Source organism: Hirundo rustica, chromosome 4, assembly GCF_015227805.2.
Source record: "Hirundo rustica isolate bHirRus1 chromosome 4, bHirRus1.pri.v3, whole genome shotgun sequence".
NCBI classification, from domain to species: domain Eukaryota; kingdom Metazoa; phylum Chordata; class Aves; order Passeriformes; family Hirundinidae; genus Hirundo; species Hirundo rustica.
In genome coordinates, this window is record NC_053453.1 from 22,357,017 (window position 1) to 22,370,878 (window position 13,862).

The 13,862-nt window shown below is 36.7% G+C and overlaps 1 protein-coding gene across 9 annotated transcripts in view; it reads left to right on the forward strand.

Moving 5' to 3' along the window:
* The window catches only part of CADPS2 (calcium dependent secretion activator 2), a 290,272-nt gene extending 276,977 nt beyond the window's left edge, over positions 1–13,295 (forward strand). For all 9 annotated transcript variants that reach the window (XM_058420273.1, XM_058420271.1, XM_040062395.2 and 6 more), the window contains 2 exons: positions 8,533–8,637; positions 12,367–13,295. In XM_058420273.1, coding sequence (XP_058276256.1) covers positions 8,533–8,637; positions 12,367–12,537 — 276 coding nt within the window. In that variant the 3' untranslated portion in view covers positions 12,538–13,295. The remainder of the gene's footprint in view (positions 1–8,532; positions 8,638–12,366) is intronic.
* The last annotated feature ends 567 nt before the right edge of the window (positions 13,296–13,862 follow it).

Sequence of the window (13,862 nt, forward strand, 5' to 3'; positions counted from 1 at the left end):
AGTGTTAGCTGTGGCTGCAGCTTTCACATTCTGCACAGTCAAGAGAAATCAATAAGGATTGTACCATTTGTATTGTCTTACCTAATGTTTGTTCACCATGAAGTGCCAGGCACAAGCACCATCTAGGGAATATTGATTTCTTGATGTACTGTAATTCACACACATGTAAACAGCAGGAGAACTTTGTGGCTTCTCAAACCTTACTTGCAGGTTTGATGTTTACACTTGTATTTCATCTGGGTCAAGCTTAGTTGAAAAAGCAAAGTAAAACAAAACTCTGCATAAGTGTTCACAAATAGACACACAACCACATTGCTGATTACACTACAAGAAAAACAGTGCCAGAAACCATAAGAATAATCTAGGTTTACTATAACGAGTCAGGTATGACAGAAAGAGGTTGCTATGTTGCAAATCAAAATAGATAAGGATGCTGCAGAGTGCTCTGACACAGATTTGTCAGTGGAAAGAGCTTCTTCACCTGTTTAATCATGAGAAACAGAAGCTTTACTGCTAATTTAAATGTGCAGAAGTGTCAAACTATATAAAGATGATTTTCTGTAAATAATTTTCAGGTGTTTCAAGGTATATTTTCTTAATTTACATTGCATTGGCTTTCTTCTGCATTATACTGCACTTAAAGAGCAAGGAAAAAAGTAAAAATAATGCAGAGAAAAATCAGCTCAAAAAAAACCCCCCAACACAGCTGTGACATTTACATAGCCGAAAGAGTATTCATGAGCAACAGGGTCTGGGATGGTAAGGAGCAAGCCAGCCACCTGCCCAGTGCAAGGACATTTCATCCAAAGAGAAACAGGGGGAGAGAAGCAAGTGGGAGATAGGAGGCTGGACCTCTGCTCCACATTAGGACAGCTCAGTGCAGTGCCCAACTGATGTGGCGTAAGAGCACTGTGCATCTCCCTGTCAGCTTCACAGCTACACCCTGCTCCATCACGTGGCACTGCAGTAGCATAAAGAGTAAATGGATGAGTGAAAATTCATGAGGTGGAAATAAATGAGCTGCCTGCAAATATTCACTCAGAAGAACTCAGGATGGTTTAAATACTGTAATAAAAATATGTACTTGACCTCACTCCACAGGGAGCAGGGAGTCTAAGCAGAAGATTCTAGGACAAAAACTACTAAAGTGAGCTTATAAAAAGGAGGGAGAGGGGCTTTTTGTAGGGGCATGTAATGACACAACAGGAGATGGTGGTTTTAAACTGAAAGAGCGTAGGTTTAGATTAGATCTTAGAAAGAAAGGATTTACTCAGAGGATAGTGAGGCACTGGAACAAGCTGCCCAGAGAGGCTGGAAATCCCCCATCCCTGAAAGTGTTGAAGGTCAGGTTGGATGGGACCTTGGGCAACCTGGTCTGGTGGCTGGCATCCCTGCCCATGGCAGGAACTGAATGATCTTTAATGTCTCTTCCAACTCAAACCATTTTATAATTCATTTATAACGAATTTATAATTTGTTTGGCATTCACTTAGGAAGACTGCTTAGCATTTCTATAACTAAGTATATTTGTTGGGCTTTTAGAACTAGAGCCTGATAGCAAGAGGCAAGTCTTATAATGAGTAGCAACTTGGTCATTTTGCTTTATGTTAATTTGTTTATTTTGAGGATCCAAGCTGGCTTTCATTTCAGGGTCACTCAAGTGATGTTCCCTGTTCTGTGCCTTGGGGGATGTTTGTGGATATACCCAAACTGCAACACAACAGAGTGTAGCAAGACTGACAGTGTTTGCTCCACAGAGTTTTAGCACCAGAATAACCTATGGAGGTTTTGTTCACAGATGCAGTGTGCATCCAGAGTGGAGCAGAGAAACTGTTTATACTGTTAGTCTCTCATAGTCATGAGCATGATGCTAGTACCTACTGTTTAAAATCAGAACAGTAACATTACATATGTCCAGATATGGAAGGAAATTACGTGTGTCTAATTTTGCAAACTTCCAGTTTCCCAGCTTATCTGCCATATGTGAAGAAGCCAGAAAAAAAAAATTAAGGTCACAAACATTATAAAGTAGCATAAATATTGTAAACTGCTGTTTAGCAACCAATATGAAATACAGGGAAGATGAGTACTCTATATTTTGCATTAAAAGTGTATATTTATTTGTAAATTGGCGGCAGTTCCATAGCAGCTAGCCATCTTCTAATTGGAAGCTTAAAATATGAAAAAAATTACTTTCCTTCTCAAAGATAAGATTTTCATATGTTAGATGTTCATTGGTTTTTCAGAACTATATCATTTTTGATCAGGAATTTCAAAGATGCTTAACATGCTTTTAAATGAGTCGTGGTTTTTCTTTTCTTCTCATTATTGATTTCTGAAAATTAATTTTGTTTCCTAGTATCACCAAAATATCCCATCCAACAACAGTTCACTTGTCATTGTAAATGTTTCTAAACGAGGTCTTTCCATCAGGGTTTGGGCTCCTTTTTCTGTTGAGCTCCTTTCCCTTTGCCCTGATTGCTTTGGGAGTGACAGTGGGAATCCTTCATTCAAATAGGCAGAAAAGAGACTGGCTAGAGACTGAAGTATTTGTTCTGAAGAAAAAAATGCTTTCTGAGCTTCCTGGGAGGTTGAAGTAACGGCACAAGAAGAAATAAATAAAAAAAAAAAAAAAAAAAAAAGGAAGGCAAAAGAAAAGCCAAAGGAAGAATCATACTGGAAGAAATAAAAACTTTATTCCTTGGCCAAGTAGAGTGCAATAAGCAAGTCCTTAAATCTACTATAATCAGATTAAAAAAAAAAAAAAAAGGGGGGGGGGGGATAAATTACTAAATTTACAAAATCTCATATCAGAAGTATGAGTGTAGAAGCAGACATATCAGGTGTCTGATTCCTTTCTCACCTCTCCTTTCCTGATACATATACCTCTAATTTAGGTTGTCATCATTTTTGCACATTCCCAAGACAAAGTTCAAAACGTGGCTTAGCGTTCCAGGCTCAGAGGAGGAAGCAAAACACGGAAGCTGGATGAAAGCCTGAGATGTTTCCAGGAAGATGCCTGGATAAATGGTGCCAAGCATTAGGAGTGTAAGACACTGGTGAGGTGGAAGAAGAATGTGTCAGAGGCTCTGTGCAAAGGAGGAGCTCATGAGGGAACACAGGAGCCTTACAGCAGAAATAAGTGACACAGCAATGAGAGGACTTCTGGACAAGTCCTTGAATGAAAATGTAGGAAGGGGCTGTACCAAAATGGGGAATAAAGTTTTTGCATTTGACACAATATTTATTTAGTCATTGGCATTTTTCAGATCAAGGGCTTATTTGTTTTTGGTATAGGGAAAAAGCTTAATTTGTTTGTCTTTCCTGCTAATCCCGTGGTTTCAACAATGCCAACTCCATGGGTTTTCCACTCATGCTTAGTTTAATTTTTATTTCTTTCTTAAATAGATTTATCTTAAATAGTTTATCTTAAATAGAAGTTCCTAGGGGAAAAAAAGATGTAAAAGGTATAAATGTGGTGGCATTATGATGACTCCCCCATGACTTGGGGGGTGCTTTCAGTGTTACCAAGACGTCCCAGCTTTCAGAAGAGTGTATGAACTCATCATTGCTGATGTAAAAATCCTCATTTAAGTGGATGATATCTATATCTAACTTGAAAGTACAGCTATACCTTCTACACCTCTGACTATTTTAAAAAACACTACAAATGATATGTGCCCCTCATTATCTTTAACATTCAACAAAGGCAATCAGTATGACTATTCATATTTTGCAAAAAGGGAAATAAATTATGAAATTTAAATCAGGACCTTTTTTCAGCTTTTGCTGTTTGCATTTTTTTAAAAAAAACTTATTTATTTTTTCACTATTTAACTTTTTTTTTTTTTTAATTTCCTAAAAGTTCCATGGTCTACTTGTAGTGCTCCCTAGCATAAACTTGAAGCAATATGATAGCATTGCCTTTTAATAAAAACTAAGGATTTTAGCACTTCAATTTTAACATGCTCATGCTTTGTCCTATATTAGCTTGTTACTATTTTCTCATTTTAACTTATGCTGCATTTGGTATACAGTGTCTTTAGTGAGAACTTTCCTTTTTTTCACTCTTTCTGGTAGGGCTAGTAAAGTTGAAGGAAGTAGAAACATCCTGTTGTCTGAGCGACTAAATTCCTGATCAATAGTGTGATAAAGGCTTCCGCAGGAACATAAAACGCAGTTCCTAGAAAAGCTGTTCCCCTGCCACACTCAGCGGAGAAAGCATTATGACAATGTCCATTTATCAAGAGCAGTCAAGGTATAGAAACTCGACGGGGTCTTGTGTCTTAGGCGTTAGGGATACCAGCCCTAGAAGGACTAAACCATTGTGTATTGCTGTGTATTGAGCCTCCTTCCAGGTGGCAAACAGCTGCACCTTTTTATAAATCTTCAAAAATAAATTTGAAGTGCTTGCTTTCAGCCGATAAGTGTTATATTTAATTGAACCATTCTGCGAATGTTATGGCTCAGGCACCCAGAAAGATGGTGAATATTTATTATATTTGTTTTGTATTTCCACCGGTCAGCAGAATAATGAAATTCCTTAACTACTTCTCTTTAACTTGCCTGAAGAAAGCACGGTATGTTGCTAAATCGCTTTTCACTAACCCTGCCGAGAAACAACTTTAATCCTTGTTAGAAAATTGCAGAGTCTGGGCCTGACAAAGAGCTCATGCCTGGCGCATTGTGAGCGCTGGGAGCGGGGCGAGGGGAGCCCTTTACAGCTGCGTGCCTCCAGCCCGTCTGAGCTGCACTATTTAGGCGAGGAGGTTTGTCAATTCCTCCTGACAATGGAACGAGTTTTTCAGTGCCTGTAGCTGTGCCGAGCCCCGTTGGGGATCAATGCTGGCCATTCAAGCTGCACCCTCTTTCATTGCTTTGGTTTGTTAATTTAAGACTAAAGGTCTGCTGAGGGGGTTTAGGGTGTTTAAGAAAGCTGATGAACTGTTTAAGAAATCTGATGAACTGAGAGCGTTTATAGCCCTGGTGTGGCAACTATTGGCACTGAGGGAGCTGTGTCCTTGTTGACCCTCTTGTTATTAAAAATGCACAAGTGCTGCGCTTCTCAATATTTCAACACTCTTTCATTGTCAATACCACCTTCTGAGCCCTTCAGCTTGTTGCTTGCTCTAAAGATCTTCTTAGATTGGGTTTGAAAACTTCACCTTAAACACTAGATTAGACTGATGTTCTGTTTTCCGTGCTCCTGTTGATTTGTTGAACCTTCCCAGGGCTGGAAAGCAAGTAGCAGCTTGATGGGGAGACGGGCTGCTAATATGATTTACCAGTGTACAGTCATGCACAATAAGTGTGAATGAATACAAGGGTCTCACAGAGTCAACCCTAGCCTTTCCTTTTCTCTTATTTTTTTACTTTGAAAGAGGTATCTCAGGAAAATGAAGTGAGTAATGCATGCCCTTACAGGCGCTGGATGGGCTGTGAATAAGGAGAGAGGAGGAAATAGTGGTGCAAACATTTTTGTTAAAGTGGTTGGCTGCTGTTATTTGCTATCATATTTGGAAAAAATATATCACAAGCACTTACTGCTTTAGTCTTGCATAGGCAACAGAAAAGAATGTGGCAGTAGTACCATATAATGAACATCTGCAAGAGATGCATTGTCCTTTCACTGCTGTTGTTACTAATGGGAAAGTTACTTTTTCTTAAAACCGGTTAAAGGCGATTGTTGTTGTTGTTGATGTTGTTTTAATTGAGTAATCACAGGACAATTGTCCAATCACTGAAATTTGGGGTTTGCAATAGATTCCCATCAGCCACAGTAGATCTATCCCTGCCTCTCTAACGTGCTCATGACTGTCAAAATGTGTGGCCTTGGATCCTCTGACAGGAATTTGCAGTGCTGTGCTTTTTAACAGACTCAAAGAGAAGTTATAGGGAAATCACTATTTTCTTGTTAAGAAGTCCAGCAGATTGAAGTTTATGCAGCTTCAGCCTATACTAAGTCCTCAAAACTATTGGATATAAGACCAATCATCAACAAGAATCCGACCCACAAGTATCTCTGTGAGGATTCCACGAATATACTGGATGTGATTTTTTTTGTTAAAAATACAGTGACAAAAATACATTTTTTTCTAATAAAATAGCAGTCATATTTTTTCTTAACAAGCTATGTTGACAGAAGAGCAAGTATTGTAGTATCATTTCACAATCACCAAATGAAACATTTGTATTGAAAGTTTAATGCATCAAAGCTAGTCAGAAAAAGATATTATATTGCTTGCATTCATAAAGTTGAGTAGAAAATTAATTTCCTCCAATGTCTTAGCTTTGTTTTCAGTGCATGTAAGAATATCACAGGTATGTGAAGTTGAAGTTTTACTGCATCCATCTTAAATAACTTTTCTGGCTGGGCTTTAAAATATTTTGCCAGAAAACTGGAACAGTCTATTGTCAGTAATCTGTCACTGTTCAGTGTTGTTGCATGGGAAAATCAGTCTCAGAATTTTCAATCCTGTCTGTAGATTGTTTGTCTGAGCAAGTTTGAGCCTGTTCTGCTTTCTACTTGATGCAAACAAAATATGTAACAGATGCATGACTGGAAAAATATCAGTTTTCATAAAGCTCCCCTACTAAAATAGTTCTCTCTACCAGGATTGTGTTTACAATTAAAAACAGTAGGGTCTGAGTGATAATATAATTTCTTGGCTTATTTTATTACACTTGGGTAGAATGTTTGATGTAGGAATTTTTATGTTTATTTAGATCAATAGAGTTCTCCAATTAATAAGCACAATTGTATTTCATTTTCAAGACATCTGTGTACATACAACACCTGTCATATAGTTTACCACTTAGTAACAAATCTGTCACATTAAAAGTAGTTTGCAGGTGCTTACAAAGGAAATCAATACCTGCATGCACATTAGAGATGAAATGATGTAAATATGATAAGAATTTCATTCAGTGACTTAAAAACAGTATTTTATGGATATCTAATCAGTCCCATATTTTAGTGACTAAATCAAACTACTTTTATGAAATACGTGTCTGTCTGCCTTTTTTGTTGTGCATTTTTTCACTTCTGTAAAAGAGTAAATTAACAGGAGGAACCAAAAAGTAAAAGTAATTTATTTTCATTGATTTATAATTAAAATACTATTTAACACATTCAAAAAAAAAAAATAATTATTATATGAATATCTAATTTCAAACTTATCTTAAAACTGATAGTTATAATGTGATGAGACTGCTACCTGTAAGGAAAAGGTATTTGTAGTTATTTACTCTATGTCTTTCAAGATTTTACAGAGAGCTTACCTTTCGATAGAAGAATTCTTTTTCTTTATTTTGTTACATCTAGTAGCAAGTAATTTGTCTTTATACTTTTAGTATATATTTTATTTGTCCATGTGGAGGTGAACAATGAGACATGTTAGATACTTCCTTTGAATTACTTTCACAAAATATAACTTGCCTAACATGCTGCATTTTAAAATATGAGCATGATTTCCTCTCTTTGCGTATCTCTGTATTTTGCAAAGAGAGGTGAAATTATATTAGAAAATAATTTAAGCCTCTTTCCTGTGGGAAAAGAGACTAGAAACAGAGCTATGACACAAACTCTTCTAATCTTTCATTGTTTAAAAAAAAAAAAAAAAATCCCTTCCCTCTTACGGTTTGACTAAATGACATCTGGTTATGATTTTAGAGGAGGGAGGAAGAAATGCTACAACTATATTTAGTAAAATCTCTTCTAATCCCATTAATGTGAAAGAACTATTACAGTAGCTATTTGGAACTGAGCATTTTTTCACAGTAACATAGACACCAACAGCAGAGGGCTTATTCTTAACCCATCCATTTGTGAAGTGTTGATTGAAAACATACCCACGCCTAAGACATAAAAAGGAAATAAGGTAGGCTGTAATTATAATTAGTAATTAGTGTAAACCAAAACCTTAATATGACTATTTTGGGAAGGGTGGAGTAGTGTTTTGATCATATTTAAAAACAGTTTCCAGAGATTTTTGATTTTTTTTTTTTACTTAATGATGAAGTGATTAATAAATAAATACATAAATATAAGAAAATAAAAATACAAATTCCTTATTCTCTGGTACTGTTTTCCTGTTTGGATTGAAAAATCATCAAAAAGTCATTGTAAATTCTCTCTCAAAGTACCCTACCTGTTTCTATCCTTGTTTTTTCAGGTGTCAATTCTCTCCTGTAATTGTATCTTTAATATCCATTCGCACTGACAGATAACAAAGTGCATAACACTCTTTTACTTGAACATGTTGTAACTGAAAAATAAAATGGCAGGTGCTAATTCATGTAAAGAATGGTTTAGGTCAAGTTATTTGATTTCCTACTGACCCATGCAATTCTCATAACAGGAAATTATATCACTGTTGACTTCAAGTGCTGATCTGTGATCATTTCAAAGTGTTTCATTACTTCTCATTACCAAATCTGTTAAATGAATACTGCAGGGTTATTTGGTGGTGTTTGTTGGTTTTTTTTTTTTTTTTTAATTTTTTTTAATTTTTTTATTATCCTTCTTTTCAGCAATGGTATAGCAACTCCATGAAAGTCATATGCATGTGGTTGGCTGACAGATTAGACGTTCAGCTTCACATCTACCAGCTGAAGACTCTCATCAAGATAGTAAAGGTAAATAAAATATGTTTGCATTAGACTGCATAGTAAGGAGAGGAAAGTAACAAAGTAATAAGATGGATAATCAACCCAAAAGTTAGAAAATGTGGAATAGAGTTGTAAAGTTACATAGTTTTAGGTTGGGATTTTTTTTTCCCAACACTTGTAGCAAATTCCAGAAGTAAAATAACTTATGAAGCCCCTTAATGTTAATTATATGTGCACTAGTTTTTGTCATAAATTCTGGACTTTGGGACAATTAAGATAGTTCCAAGGAATTTTGCAGCTAGCTGTACAGCATTGCTGTATGATTATTGTTACTAAATTATTATTTGTCTTGTTACCAAATTTTGTTTTACCTGAATAATTTCAGTAGTGTTCCTTCTCCATTTTCCCCCTTCTCCTAAAAAAGGCACTATTTTCTTTTTTATGCACATGTAATTACTGGGCTTAATTGAAAACAGCATTCAATATATTAGATAACATTTTCTAACCTTTCATACTCAGGGCTAAGTATCAATAAAAATACCAATCCCTCCACTCAGTCCTCAGTCATTTACATTGGCCAATGTCAAATGCTTCCTAGCAGAGTGTAACATGCCTTGAAATAGGCAATTATGGGTTAACCTACCATATAAAAAGTTTCCTCCTAACTCCCTTTCAGATCTTAGTTGATACCCTTAGGGAAGAGACAGAAAACCATTTCAGATTTTTTTCCTTTTAACTCTGTCTTCTTTAATTTAGGACATTCTTGTTATGTGTACAAATGTGGAGTAAGAAACACCTGTTGTCAGTGTTGACCTTGATTTCTTAAAAATATTTTCTCATGAAGTTCATGCATTATAAAGTCAGAAGCATTTTAACTCATGGTCACTGGAATTGCAACTGCAGCTTTCAGGATTCACTAGGAAAACAACAACAACAACAACAACAAAAACCACCAGAACAGAGAGAAATGCAAGAAAACGGTCAAAATAATGATGGCATCATGGCTCCCTGAAACACCCAAGCTTAGCTTTGCTGAGCTGACCTTAACTGATTTCTCTGGGAGCAGGATTTGGCTCTTCACTTGATTATGTGCCCAAATGGCAAAAGCAGTTTGCTGTTCCTTGTTGAAATGAATGGCTTTTGTGAAAGGTTTAAAGCTATTCTCAAGTGAATCACAAAATCATAAAATTATTTTGGTTGGAAGGGACCTTAAATATTATCTAGTCCCAACCCCTCTGCCATGAGCAGGGACACCACTCACCAGACCAGGCTGCTCAGAGCTCCATCCAGCCTGGCCTTGAAGACTTCCAGGGGTGGGACATCCACAACTTATCTGGGCAACCTGTTCCAGTGCCTCACCACCTGCACAGTAAAACTTTTACAAATATCTAATCTAAACGTACTCCCAGTGTGAATCCATTCCCTCTTGTTCTATCACTCCATGCACTTGTAAAATGTTCCTTTCCAAGGTAGTTATCATCCTCTGAGGAAGAAGATAGGTGCTGGAGGATCTAAAACCTGTGCCCCATGAGATCTGAGAAAGGGCAGGCTAAATTTTTCAAGAGAAATATCACCAGGGAGATTAAAGGGAGCTCTTACAAAACTGAATTTCCATTGAATGAGCAGCACTGCCAACCGGCCTTCCCTCTGCCACCTGGAACACTGGTTAGCCTTGTTCAAGAGCAGGAGGCTCCTGCTGGAGGTGGGAACACTGCTTCTGGCAGTGGTCTTTCTGTGCCCAAATACTTGGTTTGCTCTGCATGTAAATTCCAACTGTTATTCCATGGCACTTTTTGTGGATATTAAAGATTGAAGAAGATGATGTCAATCATATTGATTCTGGAAAACAGAAAAATTTGTGGACCTTGGTTTTGGTGGGTGAAGATAAAACTAGTAAAGCAGGAACTCAGCAGACAGGAGGCTGCTGAGAAATACAAAACAATGGTTCAAGAAGAGTATCATAAAAAATCTTTCCTGCTGCAGTCCAGCTGCAGAGAGACAAAGGGAGGCACAGTTCCTCCAAACCAGAGTGAATGAAGGTACTTTTATGTTTGCTTTAGGAAAAAAAACCACCAAACAACCAAAAAAACCCAAACAACAACAACAACAACAAAAAGTAGGAAGTAATTTTTAAAGGACAGGATGAGTAAGAGAAATACAGTTCTTTCGGATTTGGATGCAACAAGAGTAGTGGCATTATTAAGAAAGCCTAGAAGAGGAAACATTGTTCCCTTTATTCTCTTTAAAGACTTATGATGGCATAAGGGTTTCATTAGAAGTCTGAGACGTGCAGAGGGATGTGACTAAAGAAGGGTCAAGGACAAAGAAAGTTAGGGAGAAATGAAAAATTAAGCTTGGAAGTGAACATTATTATCCTGCAAAACTCTGTCAAGAGAAGAGCGATACCTGAACCCCAGAGTGCTGGTCTGAGAATGGGAAGAATACAATGTAAAAGTGAAGGAAATTGCTGTAGGACCCGTTAACAGCATCAAAGCAAATTGAATGCACAGTGTTATAAAAAGGGAATGCAATGGTGACACTTGAAAAAGACCAGGCGGGGTACTCTCAGGCGTGTGTGAGCAAAACATAAGCTGCATCCATTGACTCTGATGCTGACCTGTGGAAGTCAAATAAATCTCAGTTGCAGTGATTCAAACAAGGTTTAAATAATCATCATAGTGGCAGAAGAAAATCTCAACTGAATGTTACCCATTTCAAGAGTGGTCTTTTGCAGTTCTCCGAAGTATTGAGTGAAACAAGATCAAATCTTTTCTTTCTCTAAGGGTTGTACATGGTCTACTCCTCAGGCAGAGGAATGGGCCTGATAGCCCTTAATTATCTTCCGTTTGCTTTCCCCCATATTCTCTTCCAAAACTTTGAGAATTTGTAGTGATACATACAGAAAATAAGAAACTTCCTAGATCAGCTTGTCCTTTTTAAGCCTTTAAGGGTAACATCAGGTAAGATATTTCAAATGTGTTACAATTTAACAATAAAGTACTTCGGTGATTTTTCCATGTGCTTACTTGAACATAGCATTGATGAATCAAACAATTCCACTCAGAACTTACATGATGGAAAAACAAAGAAGAAAGTCATCTGCCTGTTCATAGGAATGATGAATACCAGGGAAACAAAATCTTCTGAAATGAAAAAAAGAAGAGAAGATGTGAATCAACATGTAGACTTAGAATGTAAATTAACAAGGTAGTCACCCAAGAAATTCTGACACTATATAGTATAGATCATAATCTGTATTCATTATTAGAATATATATTCTAATGTAATAGATAATAATTATTTTTCCACATTTGACATATGAATGTAAAGAGAAATATAAATAAAATTACACTGTGGGGGAAAAAGGTCATGCATTTACATTTTCTGTGAAATAACAGAACTGAACTACCTGTAGCCAAATTCACATTTCAATAGATATTTAGAAAAATTCTCAACTGGTGTGTGATTGAATAGATGAAACAAATGGAAGTTACTGAGAAATCAGCAGTTAGACTATGCTGTAGCACAAAGTACAATCTTTTAGAGGAATGACCATCAAAATAGAATCTCTAGAGTTTGTAGAAATCCCATGCAGCCCAAAAACTAAGATCACAAAATCTTTATTGAGGTGACAGGTCCCTAACCTGCAGGAAGAATAAACCTGTGACACTTGGCATGCTAGAAATGACCAGTGTACAGTGAAAGACTACTCAGACTTGCTGGAGTCCAATTCAGGGTGTTTTACTTTTGCCACAGAAAACCTACCGGGACTTCAGGTTGCAAGGCGTGATGGAGGGGACGCTGAACAGTAAAACCTACGACACCGTGCACAGCCGCCTGACCGTAGAGGAAGCCACAGTCTCAGTCACGGATGCAGGAGGACTTCAGGGCATTACAATGAAAGACAGTGATGAGGAGGAAGGATGATATTATTTCACAAAGCATTCAGAGCTGGGGGGTAATGGTCTGAGGGTGGGGTTTATCTTTGCCTTGGGTTTTTTTGGTAACTTGTCCTTGTAATTGCATTTATAGTTTTGCCTTATGATATCGGTGCAGAAATGTAATTTGCTCCATTAAAAAAAAAAATAATAAAGAAAGTAAGATTATCAGAGGAAAAGTGCCAAGGATTTTTTGAGAATAATGGTTGTAGCATATTTTTATGTATAGCTTTGCTTAGGGCTGCAAGAACACTGGCATGGAGATTGAGTTCCACTTGTGATTACAATTCTTTCCCTTTCATTTGCAACCATTCATTCTTGTATCTCCATCTGATATTGATGTCCTGAGCAGAAACAAGATGTGTGTCTCACTTAAAACACAACCATGCAGAAAATCATGCTTGGAATGAGTCAATGCCCTAGGTGGGGAAAAAAAAAAAAAAAAAAAAAAAAAGAAAAAAAAAATCAGGATTACAATTTGTTTACCTTTTTTCTGTGCTTAATTTTACATTATTATGTGATGTGCATAAAAAATTTTAATCTTGGTTCTTTGTATATTGAGGCTGGTATATAAGCAGAAGAACTTCAAGGACAGTCAAACAAACTGCTTAGGAATGTCGTGTCTATTCATTTTGCAAGTCTAAAGATATCATCCTGTTGGATGTCAGTAAGCTTGCCATCTATGTTTGTATTTCTGTGAAAATTTTCAGGCAATAAGAACACATTTTGTCGTGGCCATTTATGTATCTACCCAAGTTTGTAAAGAATTCTACAATTAAAAGATGTTTTCAGTATTTCAAACAATTTGAACCATTGTATGATTCCTCATGAGAATAAGGTTTTTGAATTATTTCATTTACATAGTGATTTATAGCAAGTAGGTTTCATTTACACAGCAGCTCTATATAGCAAACAAATACCCAAGGATACAATGCCTTGAAAAAGGAAAACAGCAAACAAAACTCCCTCAGTAGCAGGTGAACAGAGAGGGCTCTGCCTGCTTTTTGGTGCCCTCAGGATCTCAGGATGAACTGGAAAGAATTCAAATTTTCATCAGTCAAAACTCACACAACTATCAAACAATACAGGGGCCTTTTTTTTTTTTTTTTTTTTTTTTTTTTTTTTTTTTTTTGGTGAGCATGACTAATTCTTGAGTTTATGCACACAAAATCAGAAAGTACACATATGACGCCGAAAGAAGTAATAATAGGTTGCTGAGATCCTTGTTGAACCATAGCATTATACCTAAGGGGCTTTACTGAGGAACTGTTGTGGGTTTACAAGGCTGATGTGAAGTTTCTGTGCAAGAACAGT